This window comes from Nomascus leucogenys, chromosome 4, assembly GCF_006542625.1.
Source record: "Nomascus leucogenys isolate Asia chromosome 4, Asia_NLE_v1, whole genome shotgun sequence".
In the NCBI taxonomy this organism is placed as follows: domain Eukaryota; kingdom Metazoa; phylum Chordata; class Mammalia; order Primates; family Hylobatidae; genus Nomascus; species Nomascus leucogenys.
This window is the reverse complement of record NC_044384.1, coordinates 141,826,625-141,845,220: the sequence shown is the minus strand read 5'-3', so window position 1 is coordinate 141,845,220 and position 18,596 is coordinate 141,826,625. Positions and strand designations below refer to the sequence as shown.

General features: G+C 37.0%; 1 protein-coding gene across 4 annotated transcripts in view; it reads left to right on the top strand.

Annotated features, from left to right (window-relative positions):
* The first annotated feature begins 1,519 nt into the window (after nt 1–1,519).
* Nucleotides 1,520–18,596, top strand: part of TNKS (tankyrase) — a 221,247-nt gene continuing 204,170 nt past the window's right edge. For 3 of the 4 annotated variants that reach the window (XM_030812401.1, XM_030812400.1, XM_030812399.1), the window contains exon 1: nt 1,520–2,796. In XM_030812401.1, the coding sequence (XP_030668261.1) occupies nt 2,124–2,796 (673 nt within the window). In that variant the 5' untranslated portion in view covers nt 1,520–2,123. The remainder of the gene's footprint in view (nt 2,797–18,596) is intronic. The other variant, XM_030812398.1, reaches the window with a different exon arrangement.

The following is an 18,596-nucleotide window of genomic DNA, read 5'->3' as shown; positions in this document are numbered from 1 at the left end:
CACCATGCCTGGCTGGCAATTTAGTTTTTAAAAATCTCTATCCAGCAGAGACTTCCTTATTTTATTGTTATTATTTTTTGTTGTTGTACTGATAGACACAACAGATGCATTTTGAATAAGTCTGAACATCACTACTTTCTATGAGTAACTGGGCATTGGGGACCAGATGAGATATTTCTTATGCCTCCCATTCCAGGAGGCCATTATTTAGGGGACACATGGTATGTTATGGACATCTAACGTATCATGTTGGTCCACCCCCACTCCTCAATTCTTCTCTGCTCTACGTGAAGAAGTTAAGATTAAAAAACAGAAGCATGAAGAAGAATATTGTGGACTGATTTTAGTTGCACTGATGTGTTTTCCTATCCAGCTACACCTTTTGTCAGGTGTCTACTGTGAACAATGGCAGAATTTCATCAGACAGCTGGATAATGTTAAGAATTATAATCTATAACCCCAGATTAGATGAAAATAAATGCCACTTGTAATACTAATTATGTTCCTTACCTTATTGTATTTAGTTACTAATCCCAAATAAACTCATCTATTTACTTAAGTGGGAATATTAACATCACATACTTAACAATGAACACATGAAACAATTTATCACCTGGTTTAATATTCTGCCTGACTTATCTAAATCTTGTTTCTCTTAGGTCATAGAATTTCCATGTGTCCACTCTATTGGAATAATGCTGTTTGTGTATAGTTCTACAATGCCTGCTTTACTATTGAACAGTAGGTGTGAAATGGAGTCCTCAATGGGATTATCTCATTCATGGATACATCTTTTGATAGCAGAAAAACAAAAGTATACATAGGTAGGGGAAAGACAGAAAAAGCAGTTGCTGAAAAATAGCATCTGATGGTGAGTAATGGACAGCAATCAGGTTTTGTTTGGTTTTGTTGTCGTTTTTGTGACAGGGTCTCCGCCCTCTGTCACCTAGGCTGGAGTGCAGTGGTGTGACCTCGGCTCACTGGAACCTCTGCCTCCCGGGCTCAAGAGATCCTCCCAACACAGACTCCTAAGTAGCTGGGACTACAGGCCTGTGCCACTTTGCACAGCTAATTGTGTATTTTTTGTAGAGATGGAGTTTCGTCGTGGTGGCCAGGCTGGTCTTGAACTCCTGGGCTCAAGTGATCCGCCGGCCTCGGCCTCCCAAAGTGCTAGGATTACAGGCATGAGCCACCGTGACCAGCCTAACAATCAGGTTTTTATCTGTTTGGGATGTGGGAGAGGCTAAGCTAAACCAGAATTCAAAAGAAAGGAATATATTCATAATTAGTTAAACTTAGGGTGAAAAATAAAATTTCAGAGATAGCAGAATAGGAAAAAAAATCATAATTTTAATAATTCACTTATTGCACTATTGTTATTTCAATTTTACAGAGAAAAACAGGCACAGAGTGATGAAATAGCTAGTTCATATATACACAACAAATGGCAGAGCTGGAATGCCAATCCTAGCAATTTGAACCAGCATTTAGAAACGAGGAATTAAAGCACATAGGGTGGGAAAAATTATAGGGAACGGACAAGAGCTCAAGGGGACACCTGGAAAAGAGATATTATAATTTTAAAAATTTCCAACGGGCTAATTATAGTTGTGTTTTACTGGCAGAGCGCTTTGTCTATGTTAGCTCTTTTAATCCCGCTAATAATTCTGTGAGGTTGGTACTATAAGTTCCATTTTTCAGACAAGGAGACTCAATAGATGATAATGGACACATTCTCTGCTTGCTCCGAGCTGCATCTCAACACCTGGCTCTGGAGCAAGCAAAGGGAGACTGAAGGAAACAGAGCAGAGCAGGGCAAGGCAAGCCGACTGAAAGTGAAAAATACAGGAAATGTTTCCCATCTAGGCAGAAGCTGGTTCCAGCATTCAAATCTCTCTAGCCGGCCCGCCACCACGTCACAAAGCCCGCCTCTCAGTGACAAAGCCCCGCCCTGTTCCTTTGGCCGTTCTCTGAGCTCCCCATACTTCCCTCCTTCCCTTTGGCCCCTCCTACCCCGCCTAGAATCATTTCCTGTGCGCTGGATGCTGATTGGTCCGACGTTCGGAAGTGAGGGCGGGCGGTGGGGGCCGTTGCCGCAGTGACAGTGCTAGGGGTGTCCGAAGATGGCGGCGTCGCGTCGCTCTCAGCATCATCACCACCATCATCAACAACAGCTCCAGCCCGCCCCAGGGGCTTCAGCGCCGCCGCCGCCACCTCCTCCCCCACTCAGCCCTGGCTTGGCCCCGGGGACCACCCCAGCCTCTCCCACGGCCAGCGGCCTGGCCCCCTTCGCCTCCCCGCGGCACGGCCTAGCGCTGCCGGAGGGGGATGGCAGTCGGGATCCGCCCGACAGGCCCCGATCCCCGGACCCGGTTGACGGTACCAGCTGCTGCAGTACCACCAGCACAATCTGTACCGTCGCCGCCGCTCCCGTGGTCACAGCGGTTTCTACTTCATCTGCCGTTGGGGTCGCTCCCAACCCAGCCGGCAGTGGCAGTAACAATTCACCGTCGTCCTCTTCTTCCCCGACTTCTTCCTCATCTTCCTCTCCATCCTCCCCTGGATCGAGCTTGGCGGAGAGCCCCGAGGCGGCTGGAGTTAGCAGCACAGCACCACTGGGGCCTGGGGCAGCAGGACCTGGGACAGGGGTCCCAGCAGTGAGCGGGGCCCTACGGGAACTGCTGGAGGCCTGTCGCAATGGGGACGTGTCCCGGGTAAAGAGGCTGGTGGACGCGGCAAACGTGAATGCAAAGGACATGGCAGGCCGGAAGTCTTCTCCCCTGCACTTCGCTGCAGGTCAGAGACTTTTGAATTGTTTATTAAGGGTTTTGGGTTTGGGTGCAGGGTCCGGTTAGGACAAGAAAACAGGTTATTGTGATGGGACAAAGTGGGGGCGTGGTTATGGTTCTTCAACACCTCACCAGAAGACTAGAGGTTCCTTTCTTTTGGTGGTGCCTGGGTGATGGGGGCGTGGTGGGGGGGGGGATAAGTGAATCCAGGGAATTCTTCAGTGGTTGCACCGTACTCATTACAAAGTTCACTGTAGTTGGTAGTCTGCATATGGATAGATTTACACTTTAGTTTTTGGTGTGCAGGAATAAAGTTAGATTTGGACAGCTTTAGAGTAGTTTTGTCATTTGTGTGCTAGTTTATTTTGTTTTTACAAAGGTATGTCCCTTGAGGACAGTCCAGACCAAAAGAGGTTTAATACAACCCAACACATGTTTGAGGATCTATTGTAGCCTTAGTAACCCAATGAAAGACATAAATGAAGTTTTTGAAAGTTTCCCTTCTTTTAAAGGAGTTTGCGGTCTAGACGGGGAGACCAAAATATGCCAGTGTGAAACAACTGGAGAAGAATATTTGGATGCATTATATGATGATGGAAGAAATACAGGCTTTGATGTTGTGGCCACTATTATTTGTTGTCTAGCAGACCGTTTACCTTGTGTCAGTTGCCTCAGTTTTCTCATGGGCAAAAATCACAAAATGATGTTGTGCGCACATTTGGTGAGAAGTATCTGGCACAAAGTTCTCCCTCAAAAAGTGTGAATTTCTTAAGCTCTGGACCCCACACTTGCCTTTTTTTTTTTTTTTTTTTTTTTCAAATAGTTGATGATTTTCTCTCAGAGACACCTAATAATATGTTTATAAAATAAAGAGAACTGTAAAATAAAAACAAAGGACCATAATCTCACACTGCGTGGATACCTATTGTTGATATTTTAAAAATATAGGTAATAATGTTTTATACACTAGAAACATTATATTGGAAATACATATATTGTACGTTATACAATTCAAATAGGACAGAAAAATACAAAATGAAAGGCATCATACACAATCATCAAAGATAACACACCAAAGATAACTTCTGTTAAGTTTCTCCTATATTTCTAATACATATATATATATATATGTATCTCACTTCTTCAGTTTGTTCTGTTAATAGTAAAACATGTGTTAACCCACTGTAGTATTTATTTTTACCACACTTGGGAGATATGATTAACCATTTTACAGATGACAAAAATGAAGCATGTATCGATCGCTTAAATAAGTCCAAATTCAGTCAGGAAATAGTAGAAATTGAGTTTGAATTCAGGCAGTTTGATTTTAGAGCTTGTGAAATCAAACTTAAACTGTCAGAACCTTGGATTAAGGTCACTTTTCATTTTTGTGAGTAATTGAAGTGTAGAGTTCCCGGTTTTTGAGAGAAGTAGTAATGGGGAGGGGCTTATATGCACGAGAGTAGCTTTCACATGTTTTTTATTGTAGTCCATACTTAGAAATACATTTTACATTGTCACGTATGCAACTGAATCAATAGTTTCTGGAAACAATACTTTCCCTTAATACACGTATTGTCCTCTGATATTTTATATCTTACTCTGTTTCATTTTTAGCAAATGCTGCTTGTGATCCATTAATGGGTCATGACCAGTGGTACGAGAAACACTTAAAGGAAATCATTATTAGGTCACTGGATTCATTCTTGTTATACAGACACTACTTATTAGGAATGCAGTGAATTGAATTAAAAACAGACTTTTGTCTATTTGTTTGCTCAAGGGTCTTGCTTGTTTTAGATGAAATAGCGTTTCTTTTTCGTTAGGCTAAATGAAAGGCCTAAGTCTGATTTTATAAATCAACAGAGGTGTCTACTTTTGCATACTTTATTGCAAGTTTGCCTATTTTAACAAATTGTTTCACAAATCATGTCATTTCTCACCATCGCACTTTATGAGTCATCACCAATAAATGATAGTTATATTTATGTGTATTAATGTATTTAGGATAAGTCACACAAAATAGTGCTTGTTTCTCAAATCACGTGTCTTCTGTTTGCCGCAATAGTTACTTGTTATTCCGTTTCAGAGTTTTATGTATATCCAGATAAGCTAGAAGATAAACAATAAAACAGTACCGTAATTATGTTGTGGTTATGAGAACCTAACCTTGAATTGGCTTTTTTAGAAAGTTTTTAGCTCAGTTGTGGGAAACACAGTAATAAAATTCTCGATGATATGAAAAGATAATATCCTGTAGTCAGTTTGCCACACTTCCATGATTGAATTCATAACATTAAAGTTTTATTAAACTTTAGTCTTCTTTATCTTGTATAGGCTGAGAAATGAAAAAAATTATCAGTTGACTGGTTATTATGATAGTAACTGAATTGTCATGGAATAGCTGTTTTAAAGAGGAGAAATTGGTAAAATCCCTTGGATGAAAAAATTTAAAAATTACAGTTTATTTGTTCCAGAAATATTTTAGTGTACTTAGATGATCGGGTGTGAAGTACTGACACAATTGTGTAATCGTAAGCAGCCCTTAACCCTTATGGAGCTTGTAGTGTAGTGGGGAAGCAAAAACAACAACAACAACAAAATCCTATAAAGTATCTAGTGTCTAATCTAGAGTGATAGGAAATGTACATTATACTGTCTGTCCCAGTATGTAATCGGAGCTCTTATCCTTGTTTTAGAGCAGTTAAGGAAGTCTTTCTAGGTAGATTTTTTTAAAGCAGGAATTAAAAGGGTGAGCCCAAGCTAGCCAAGCAAAGGTTGGAAGGGATGGTGTTAACTAATGCTTTTATTTCTATTTAAAAATGACTACAGTTCTATAGAATGAAATGAAACAATTTTTTTCTTTCCAACTTTTAGGTTCAGGGATTACATGTGCAGGTTTGTTACGTGGGTAAATTTCGAGTCTTGGGGGCTTTAGTGTACAGATTGTTTCATCACCTAGGCAATGAGCATAGTACCAGATAGGTGGTTTTTTGATTTTCAGCCTCCCTGCTACCCTCTACCCTCCACCCTCAAGTAACCCCCAGTGTGGATTCTTCCCTTGTTTGTGTCCGTGTGTATTCAAGGTTTAGCTCCCACTTACTTAAGTGAGAACAGGTGGTATTTGGAAATCATTTTTAAAGATCTCAGATGTGGTATGAAACCATATTTAAATCCTTATCACTTTATTTATATTACCTTAAGAATAATCATATTCTTTCCATCAGTAAAATTAGGAATCCTTTGTATCCCATCTTGGATTGTGATAATTTGTTTAGAATATGGTTGAGACTGTGTTAATAATGGAATCATCCTATCTGCAGTTAAGACAAAATCTTCTTTCCATTGTTGATACAGGTTCTCAGAATACTATTTTTGATGCCTTCATAAGATGGCTTTGTACAGATGAGCCATTCTTTTATTGTTGACTAGAATTTATATGAGACTTTTTCTTCTACAGATGTGGTCCTTGACCCTGATTTTCTATTGTTTAAAGTATAGCAGTCAAAAGAGTTTTATAAATAGTACCAATTTAGAGTGATACCTCCTTAGTTTGGTTTCTAGTAGTGACATATTTTTGTTAAAGGACCCATATATTCTGAAGAGGTCTCTTTTTATAGGAAAGTTTAAATGAGGTCTTTTTTTTTTTTTTCAGGCCTTAGTAAAACATTAAATTCTGAGATTTTATAGTATTTACATGAAATTGAAGAAATCTTGAAATGGGCTTCGTGTTAGTTAACATATATGACTTGGATTATGGTAGGTAATGTGAGGTATTTTAAAATAAAAACCAGTTTTCTTTGTTTTTTTTTTTTTTTTTTTTTTTTTTAATTGTATCTACTACAATACATATTTAACAATACAGAGATTTTTCAACTCATTCCCGACTCTTCTCTGGATTTTTCAGCATGGCCATACTTGTCTTTTTTTTTTTTTTTTTCCTTTCTCACCTTTGTACAAATGTCATTCCTGTTAATAATAGAAGTCACCATGTACTCTAAATTGTTGCCTATCAGTGGGTAATAAAATGAGTCAGAATGCTTCAGTCTTGCAGTGGGAATTATCTTACATTTTTCGTTGTCTGGCGAGATGCTTGATATGACTTGTAAGCAAATGCCCTGTCTCAGGATTTAAGAAGGGTCTAATTTAGTAATAGAAGAAAGGGATCTAGTTTCATAAATATCTTCCCAGAGTTAAAATTGTTGATTATAAACTGGATTACGTTTTACTTAGTGTTTTCTTAAAACCTTACAGTTTTCTGAAGATTCCTCTTTAAAAAAAAAGTTTACAGGGAACTTTTAGTTAGAAAGATGTGCAAAGTGTCTGTTTCTTTTACCTCAATGATACTAATCTTTGGAAGCAAATGATTTAAAGAACATATTAGTTATTTATGAGATGATATGTAAATTTATTGCTAATAGCAAAAAATTGGTAACAAGCCAACTGTTCAACAATAGAGAAATGCTTACATAAATTATAATACTGTACAATTTCTATTACATGTGTATTCCTACATATACGTTCTTTTATCCGTCCATCTTCTTTTTATTAAAGTATGTCAGTGTAAATGGTAGGCATCTGTGCACCTTCTCCAAATATGCTAATATGCATATCATTATCTAAGTTCAGTATTTTTTTAAAGATTTATCTTTTAGTGTGAAATCTGTGCAAATCTTATGTGTACATTCATTGAGTTTTGACAAATGCAGATACCTGTGTAACTCAAATTATGACTTTCCTTATAGAAACTTCAGAAAGTTCCCTCATACCCCTTATCTCAATCCTGTCACTATTGCTTTTCCCTCAGGCAACCACCGTTCTGATGTTTTTTCCACTATAGAATAAGAGTTGCCTGTTTTAGAATTTCATATAAATGCAGTCATACAATATTTACTTTCTGTAAGACTTATTTTGCTCAGCATAATGTTTTTGATTTTGTAACATGTATCAGTAGTTCCTTTTTACTGCTGAGTAGATTTCATTATATGAATATGCTGCAGTTTGTATATCCTTTCAATTGATAGACCCTTAAGCTGATTCCTGTTTTGGCTATTATGAATAAAGCTGCAATGAACATTCTTATAAAATCCTTTTTGTGGACACGGATTTTCTTTCTCCTGGGGAAATACCTAGTATTAGAATCTCTGGGTCTTAGGGTAGGTAAATGTCCAGTTTTATAAGAAACTGCCAACACCTTTTCCCAAAGTATATGTACCATTTTACATTCCCATCAACAGTTTTTGATGGTCGCTGTTTGATTTTGCTCTTGTTGCCCAGGCTGGCGTATAATGGTCCGATCTTGGCTCACTGCAACCTCTGCCTCCTGGGTTCAAGCGATTCTCCTGCCTCAGCCTCCCGAGTAGCTGTGATTACAGGCGCCCGCCACCACGCCCAGCTAATTTTTGTATTTTTAGTAGAGACGGGGTTTCACCATGTTGACCAGGCTGGTCACAAACTCCTGACCTTTGGTATTCCATCCACCTCAGTCTCCCAAAGTGCTGGGATTACAGGTGTGAGCCACCACGCCTGGCCTTATATATCTTTTATGAAGTTTTATCCTTTTTTTTTTTTTTTTCTACTGGGCACACTTCAGTTTTATTGGGTTATCTTTTATTATTAAGTTTAAGAGTAATTTATATATTCTGCATACTAGTGCTTGGTGGGATAAATGTGCTAATACTTCCTCCTAGGCTATGAATTACTGATTAATTTTCTTAATGAGAGTAATTTGACCAGAAGTTTTAATTTATGTATTTATTTTATTGTTATTGCTTTCTCTGACTTATCACCTGGATAAGAACTTTTATCTGGCCCCAAGTCAAAGAAGTTTTCATATGTATCCTATGAAAATCTTTATGATTTTAGCTACATTTTATCAGATGTGACTATATCCACTTCAGTATTCTTATGCTGTGTGTGGTATTTTTCTATTCATTTAGTTTCAATTAATCTGTCTTTATATTTAAAGTGTGTCTATTGTAGACAGTATATATCTGAGTGTTGCTTTTTAAGACATTCTGACAATCTGTGTCTTTTAATCTACCTCATTAACTGATATTGATACTTCCAATTCAAACTCAGAACTATAGGGTTTTTACTTACCTCTTGTGTGTTGCATCTGGCCATCATTTCTTCCATACCTAGACTTCTGGTTCTCAGGGACCTGCTAAGAGCTGTTAATGTTGAAGGTCTGATGAGAATGGGAGTTTCCTTCCCTTAGCCTTTTTTTTTTTTTCTAGATGGGCAAAGGATTTTTTTTTTCTCTTCCATTAGAGACCAGATATTCTACTACAGTATGTCGTAGTGTTCGTTTCTCTAGATAGATTTTCTCGGGTATGTGGTATGGGTTTTCTTTACATAGTTTCAGATCTTTTATTTCAGAAAAGTTTCTCAAATTATACTTTTTATTATTCGTTCTTTTCTTTTTATGTATATTGAAACTTTGCCTCTTCTAAATTTGTCACTTGCTCCGTTTCTTTAATAAGATATATGTAAAATTTACCATTTTAACCATTTTAAGTGTACAATTTCATGGCATTAAGTTCATTCGCCATGTTATGCAGCCATCACCATTGTCCATTTCCAGATCACTTTTTGTCATCTTAAATAAGCTCTTGCACCAATTAAACTATAACTATCTGCCCCCCAACCCCTGATAACTGTCACTTTCTTTTGAGTCCTATTAAAAAATATATATCCTCATTTTTTTATTAGCTTTTTTTCTCCTTTCATCTTCTATTTTTCTTAAGGCAGTAGTTGGAAACTTTCTGTAAATGGCCAGATAGTAAATATTTTAGGCTTTGTAGGTATATGGTCCCTCTCATAGCTGCTCAGTTTTGCTTTTATACTGTGAAAGTATCCACAGACTATATGTAAATGAATGAGTGTGATTGTGTTTCAGTAAAATTTTATTTATGAGAACAGGTGATGGGCCAGATTTTGGTGTGTGGGTTGTAGTTTGCTGACCTCTGTTATAAGGCATTATCTGTGGCATTTTTTTTCCATTTTGCGTTCTTTCTGGTTTCGTTTTTTCTTCTTGAAATTATTTTTTCTTTTATTTTGAATTATTTTCTGAACTCTCTCCTTTTATTTCTAACTCAGGCATATGCTATACTTTCGTATCTTGTATCATTCTCGTACTCTCTTTTAGCTAGTGTTAAAATAATTGATTATAATTTAGTCTGTTTTGTGGGCATTTTTTTCTGTTAGATATTAATTGTCTGCGGGGATGTTATCCTCTAAATTCTTCTTGTAAGAATTTTATATGTATTTGACCTCAGTTTCTTTCATTGCTCATTTTTACAGAAATTAATTACTAAATAATTTCAAGGATAAAAATAAAGGTCTGAGATAGTTAAGGTAATCCCCCTTGTCCCTTTGTCTTATGCTGGACATGCAGCTCTGGCCTAGAATAGATCAAGTCTCTCAGTAAGATCTGCAGCATCATCTTTTACAGTAGTAGCATTTAAATTATGAAACATCATTATTTTATACCTCTGTTTATATAACCTATGAGACATTTTCTCAGGAACCTTAACCGGAGGCGTCGTGCTAAGGGCATTTTATAGATAAAGTCTCTTCCTGATAATCTATTTAGTCTTTTTGGTAAGTGTAGTCCAGTCACCTGTAAAGCACTCCCTACCCCACCAATGAATTGAATAGGTCACAGGCCAGGTGTTCTTTCCTGACGTGAAGTGATTCTTTGACAGTTAAGAGAGCAGAGAAATACATTGCGAGGATAGGAGGCATATCAGAGGTCGAGTTGTGAGCATAAATATGTTAAAAAATATCTCAAGCTTAGAATCCAGAAGAAAAGTAATCAAGGAATGTGAATAATTCTGAGAAAATAAATTTTATTGTAATGTTAGGTTTGGTTTTGGAAAGGGATAAACACGAGCTGTGTGATGACATGAGGGGGAAAACACTATGGTAGTTTAGTCTTTAATGTATTTAACAGCCTCCTTTTGTGTCATAGACAAAGAGTCTTTGGGTAGCTTACTATAAAATACTGCAGTAGATAAACTTGAAGAGGCAGTTGCTTCTTACATTTTTATTTTTCCCCATGTCATTGTCCTTGAAGCTACTTTGGCTTATGTTTATTCTTCTGATAGCTAAGTTTTGGTGCAGCCCTGCTCTTGAGGCACCTAATACCATGCATCATTAATAGATATTTATAGTAAGAATTGAGTAGGATTAGTTAAGATAAGATGGGTTGGAGTCTGAGGGCTAGGTGAAGCCTCCCCTTACAGGGCTTAATAAAGCCAATGAAACGTACACGAGAAAGAAACATTCAGAAATGGGCTTTCAGTTTCTTGGTGAATAAGAAGCATTATATCTTTGAGAAAAAATGAGTAGGGTGAGTTTCCTAGGGATTTCTACTAAAGTCTAGGAGCTCAGGATAACTCCGGGGCTCATTAAAAAAAAAATCACTTTGATTTCGAGTAATTGAAGAAAGTTTTAGGTGTTTTGTTTTTGTGTACCTGTTGTTTTTCTTTTAAGGCTTCATCAGATGTCTAAGTTTGCTTTCCCCAGAGCGAGTTACTGAGTTGTTTTCTTGAAACTTGTCTTGCCAGTTTCTTCACGTATGTGTTTATAGAATTAAAGCAGCGTGAGCTTAAGCTTTTTTTTTTTAAGCTGTTTTTTTGAGTGTGTCAGCTCCCCATGCAATTCAGACAAGTTATTTATTTATTTATTTATTTTGGTTTTGGAAAAGGGAAAATAACGTGATGTAAAATTTTTTCTCCATCCCTTTTGCGTTTTCAGTATAACAAATGAAACTGCTGGTAGGTGGCAGATGTTTGGACTTGTATATTTTTTCTTCTGTGGTAGATTTTCTTTTAAAGTGAAGAAGCATTTGGTAGTTAGTAGATGATTTCCATGAACTACAAGTCCAAACTGAACAAAATTTGTTTTGAATTTACTGATTGACTCAAAAAACCTTAAAGCTATAGTCTCTGTGTCATTAGTTCAAAAATAAACTAAACCAGCCAGGCGCAGTGGCTCACGCCTGTAATCCCAGCAGTTTGGGAGGCCAAGGAGGGTGGATCACAAGGTCAGGAGATCGAGGCCATCCTGGCTAGCACGGTGAAACCCCGTCTCTACTAAAAATACATACAAAAAAAATTAGCCCAGCATGGTAGCAGGCGCCTGTCGTCCCAGCTACTCGGGAGGCTGAGGCAGGAGAATGGCGTGAACCCGGGAGGCAGACACGCCACTGCACTCCAGCCTGGGCGACAGAGCGAGACTCCGTCTCAAAAAAAATAAATAAAATAAAAATAAAAATAAACTAAACCCCCTGATGCCTTGTTTAAGTGTGTGTCTACACGCTTTTTTGTGTCTACATATATATAACTTATTATATATGTCAAATTATATGTTGACATATATATTATATAGATAATAAGTAGACATTGAAAAGTTCTGATGCCCTCATTCTGATAATATTCATCAACCATAGAAACCATTTTGACATTCTCATCAGTCCTGTTAATAAGATGTGCAGGTCTCCTCTTCCAAATGCTTGGGTTATTCTCATGTTGACTGTGGAAATTTGGTATTTTCAAAGGAAATGACATAGAATTACACTTAGTTAATACATCTTAGCTATTTTTTTCTAATGTCTTGAGGTGCCAACTTATGTTTTTCTTCTTTGCGGGAAAATATTCTTATTTGGAAAAAGAAAACTTTTTGGATAAATTTTTGAAACTTTGAACAAGCTATCAAAAGTTGTCTGCCTCCTCCTTCTCCCCAGCCCCAAAATACACAAACTTAACAACAGAAAAATATAACTGTTATCGTATGTCAATTTATGAAAGCAGATAAATATGGGGTATATAATAAGAGAATTTCATTATTTAATTCAATGAATTGCTTGTTTTAGTGTTCTATAAGTATTTGAACAAGTAAACTTTTTAAGTTAACACTTCTGATTTCTGATCTTCTGACATTCTTAAGTACATAAATAATAATCCTCGTATATTAGCCCAGTCTTTTGTCATCAGAGTCCAAGGTCACATAGCTAGCTTTTAAGTAATGGTGCCAGATTTAAACCCAATCTGGTTGTCCTAAAATCATTTGGTCTGTGCTACTCAAATGGAAAGTTGGTAGCAATGGTAAATAAAATCTATATTTTGTGTCATTTTGTAATTTGACGGTTCTTATTGCTTTCTCAAGTTGGTTTTCTGATAATAAAAGTAACTTTACAAATGTTGGAAAGTACAGTAAAAAGTAGTGCATCATCTTCCTACCTCAAGGCAGCTACTAGTGATTTTGACCTATTTCTTCCAGTCCTTATCTTAGGCATTTAAAGTAAAACTTTTTTGTAAGTATGGTATTGGAACATTTGCAATTACTAGAATGTTGGGACTATCCGGTCTTTTGTTCAATTTATTATTTTTATAAACATAAAAAGTGTGATTGGAAGTAATCTTTGAAGAACCTCATAACTAAATGGAAGAAGGAAGGATATTTTAGCAACTACTTTCTTTTTTTTTTTTTTTTGAGATAGAGTGCTCAGGCTGGAGTGCAGTGGAGTGATCTCGGCTCACTGCAAGCTCCGCCTCCTGGGTTCACGCCATTCTCCTGCCTTAGCCTCCCGAGTAGCTGGGGCTATAGGCGCCCGCCACCACGCCCGGCTAATTTTTTTTTTTTGTAGTTTTAGTAGAGACGGGGTTTCACCGTGTTAGCCAGGATGGTCTCATTCTCCTGACCTTGTGATCTGCCCGACCCGGCCTCCCAAAGTGCTGGGATTACAGGCGTGAGCCACCGCACCCGGCCAGCAATGACTTTCTTTAAAAGACTATTTAGAGTTGTTAGGAAATATTGTAGATGAATTTTGCTGTATGTTTTGACTCATGGAAGAAGAAGTTAATTTTTTGAACAGTAAATGAAACATACTGGTGTCACAACAGTTTGAAAGTATGTAATGCCACTGAACTCTACATTTAAAGATGGTTATGATGGCAAATTTTATATTATGTATATTTTACCACATTTAAGTGAAAAAAAATGGGGGTATCATAGTGGACATTTTAGTCTGTCTATTGTCCTGGAGCGTTTCTTAATATTACTAACACAAAATATGGAAAATAGTATATTTAATAGACTGAATCTCAGCAGTTATGTTGAGGACACTCTTTTCATCTTATCTGTTGATTCACATTTTTTGAGAGTGACTGTAGACCTTCTCTGTCACTATGAAACTCAGCATTAATTAAGTGTTTATGGAAATTTAAGCAAGCTGCGTGCAACTTGTTTAATTAACAGTCACTGGGGCAATTCCATAGTGTATTTTTCCCCCTTGGTTTGTTTCTCAGGGATCTGGCTTGAGCTGTAAGGTTTTTGAGTAGTTCGGTAACAGCTCGAGAAATATGAGCAAGATTATGAGAATGGAATATTTCCTGCCCTTAGGAAAGCTGATAGTAAAAATGTAGTGTTTCTCAAACTTTTTGGTCTCAGTGCTCTTTTACACTCTTAAAAATAATTGAAATAATTTTTGTTTATGTGGGTTATGTCTATGGAGACTTAACCATATTAAAAATTTAAAACGAATGTAATATTAGAAATTTTAAAAATAAAATGATAAACTCCATTATATGTAAATATGTGTAAACAACATTCTTAATGAAAAGAAGCTATTTTCTAAAGCAAATGATGGGAAGAGGCATTATTTTACACTTTGCAAGTCACTTTAATGTCTGAGTTAGTAGGAGATAGCTAATTCTTACCTGCTTCTACCTGCCAATTGTGGTATATTGTTTGGGTTAAAGTATATGAAGAAAATCTTGCTTGAAACAGAAAATGTTGTTGGAAAAGGAAGAAATATTTTAATAGCATTGTCAGATAATTTTACCTTTTTTCTCTTTGATTCTACACCCACACTTGATAAGTAGTAGTTTCCTAAGGGTTAGTTGCAATGTAGAATCTGCAGCCAAATCAGTGAATTTTTTTTTACCTCTGCTATGTTAGAATCCATTGTTAGAATCCAGAAATGGGTATACCTGTACTTGTTTTGATCATTTAGAAAATATTTGTTTTTGAAGCTATGCAGATATTCCAAATGTTGACACATTTTACTTTGTAATAAAAATAATAAGCATAATTGTTAATATTACCACTAATCTCATCAGAAAAGTATTTTAGAATTGGGAAACTGTTAAACTTACAGCAACAGTTTCAAGTGTTACAGAATTCTAGTATTTCCTTGAAAGGTCAGATTTTATCATTGGGAACAAATTCCATTTGGTTTCTTAAAAGATTCTAGTAATTCCTGTCATCACACCCTGGACGACATCGGCTGTTACCATAGTTTCTTAGTGTGGACATAGCTGCATAGCACGCACAGATCATAAGTGTACCGGGAGTTGAATTCTTACAAAGTGAATACACCTGGGTAACTAGCGCTCTGCTCAAGAATCAGAACATTGTCTGCAATCCATAAGCTCCTGTCCTATGTCTTTTGAGTCATTACCCCTCTAACACTCATAGATTTTGTCCATTTTGAACTTGTGATAAATGATACCATATAGTCAGTACTATTTTGTGGGAGATTCACCTATCTTATATAGTTGTAGTTTGTTCATTTTCATTGTTTGTATAATTCTATTGTGGGAATATACCACTACTTACCCATTCTACTGTTGAGTATTTGGGTGGTTTTTATGTGTGTTCTATTACACCTCCCAGGTTCACGCCATTCTCCTGCCTCAGCCTCCCGAATAGGTGGGACTACAGGCGCCCACCACCACGCCTGGCTATTTTTTTATATTTGTAGTAGAGACAGGGTTTCACCGTGTTAGCCAGGATGGTCTGGATCTCCTGACCTTGTGATCCAAAAGTCCTGGGCCTTGGCCTCCCAAAGTGCTGGGATCACAGACGTGAGCCACCATGCCGGGCGATTCCATGTTGTTGCCACTTTTAGTCTCTATTTCTTTCTCTCTGTTTGAACCATTCTGAAGTTTTTTAGGTACTTGAATGTAAAGAGTTTCTCACCTCTTGATTTACTGTACCTTACTCTCTTTGGAACATTTATCCCTATCCTTTTGTCTGGTAAGTTGCTTATTCCTTAGATCTGAGCTCAAAATACCACTTTATTAGGGAAGGTCTCTATCCCAGACTTAGTTAAGTTTTCTTTGTAACCCTATATTGTAATTATTTGTTAGAGTGATTATTAGTGTTAAGTCTTGAGAGAGGATAGATTTGTACTGAGTTAATTCATGATACATACACACATGCTCACATACATACTACTGAATTCATTTTTTGTCATGAGTATTTTCAAGCAGGATCTTTCTATGTTCACCTTAGAGATTTTGCATATCTGAGATTAATTTCACTTTTACATGGAAATAAAGTTAGCTATATATGAAATTAAGTATGAAAGTGTCTTTTCTCATAGTTAAGGTTGACTTCAGAAGGTCAACTGATTCTTTGTTTTTGCTTTTAGCTGATTTGTTTTCTTTCTGGAAGACTATAGCCTTTGTTGTTGTTAGACTTCGCTATAAAGTGTCCATGCTGTTTGGCACTCCATGAATATATTAAACTGAACTTTTACTTTTTCCTTTAATTATTAGAAGTCTTGTCATTATTTCTACAATATTTCCTTTCTTCCCATCCTCTCTGTCTCTTATGTTTTCTCTCATTCTCTTCTGTTTCATGTCACAAGTCTTTCCCTAATTCCTAGTTTTGGGGCTATCACTATAGCAAATACATTTTCTCCATGAAATATAGTAAAACAGAAAACTTTAAAGAACTTTAGAAGATAGACCTGTACGAGAAAGCAAGTAGAATTAGAAAGTCATGTTGAGATGGGGCTGCTGTGCTATATACCCCTCTATATTTTTGAGGCTGCCTCCTGCACATCAGCAAAGATACAGGTGTCATTCAGATTTTTAATAGTGAAATTGTGAAGTAGTGTTTAGTGGACCTTTAGAGATACTCAAAAGTGTCTGGAACCACTAGTGTCAAACTAGTGAATGGCAAATCTGTTGGCCGGGAAAAACCCTTTTTTTTAAACTCATAGCTATTGCATAAATGTGTCATAGCTGAATTTTGTTTCATTGAAAGCAGTATTTTCATTGTTAAGAATTTTTGTTTTGCTTTTTATTTTGGATGAAAGTGGATTGATAATACCTAAAATCGGGAAAGTAATGTTTATATTTTATATATATATATATATATATCGCAAGCCATTTTCATATTTTAGATTCTAGTTTTTACTAATGTTTCTTTTTCTTTTTTTTTTTTTTTTTGAGAAGTAGTCTCGCTGTTGCCAGGCTGGAGTGCAGTGGCGCGATCTCGGCTCATTGCAGGCTCCGCCCCCTGGGGTTCATGCCATTCTCTTGCCTCAGCCTCCCATGTAGCTGGGACTACAGGCGCGCCCGCCACCTCGCCCGGCTAATTTTTTGTATTTTTAGTAGAGATGGGGTTTCATCGTGTTAGCCAGGATGGTCTCGATCTCCTGACCTCTTGATCCGCCCGCCTCGGCCTCCCAAAGTTCTGGGATTACAGGCTTGTGCCACCGCACCCAGCCAGCTTTTCCTAATGTTTCTAAAGATAAAGATGAACAAGTCACATTTGTCACCAAGTGCCTTTTTATCTTTCCCAACTCAGCTTCTCTGATTTCCTTTATGTCACATATTAAAAGAAAAACCTTAGTGAAATTAAATTTAACAGTTTAATTGAGCAAAGAATGATTCGTGAATCATGCAGCCTCCAGAGCCAGAATAGGTTCAGAGTAATTCCAGGGCTGCCACATGGTCAGATAACAATTACGGATAGAAAAAGGAAGTGATGTGCAGAAGACAAAAGCAAGGTATAGAAAGAGCTTGATTGGTTACAGCTTATTGTTTGCCTTACTTGAACACAGTTTGAACATTTGGCTGCCTTTAGCTGAATCTTTGTGATTGGTGCAAGAGTAGGTAGGTTACATTGAGTTTACATGTCCAGTTATATGTACGTATGAAGAAACCTTTAGGCCTAACCTAAAATATGTAAGGAGGCAACTTGAGGCTAAATTAAATTTAACACATAGATATATATGAGAGAGTTCCATGAGTTATTTTCCTAGGTAACCCCAAACTTAGTTTACAGTTACTTTATCTTTTGGGTGTAATGGGATCTTTTCACGCTTAAAAAGCATGGGAGATGTAATATAAATGTTCTCATTTGGTATATAAGTGTAGGTTAAAAGATTAATAGTTCAAATGATGTACAGTGGTTGTAGTTTTGCTGACAGTCCAGTTGGGGGAAAATGACTTTAAGATGTGATTTTGCTGCCATAGATAAAAACATCAGTTTAAAATACTCCAAATACCTTAGATTTTTCTCTTTTATCACATTTCAGAAGTCATAGCTGCCAGTTATATGATTTAATATTGGCCATTGTTGTTTCGTGGAAGCTTTAATTTTAGGCGGGTTTACAATGCTGAACATAAGTGAATGGGGAATAGATACCAGCGACCTTAAATTTGATATTGAAATATTTTTGAAAGGCCTTAATCAGCTCTTTGCTATTAGAATAAGGAAAATTGTTAAGTATATTGGGGTTAGGCTATGTGTTAGGAATTTGGGTTTCTTTACTGCCAGCACACCACATAGTATATTTTTAAACTGCTTTGAACATGTAATATAATGTCATTGTTTCTCATGAACTGTTTGGGGAAAGAATGTGCTGAAATTTACACATTATATTACTTGATATAGTCGTTGCAGAAAAGCATTTCATCGGGGTACACTTCTTGTTGCTGCCTGCTTTGCCTGACCCTTCCTCAACTGGCGCCTCTGAAAATAGAGTTTCTTAAGCTAGAA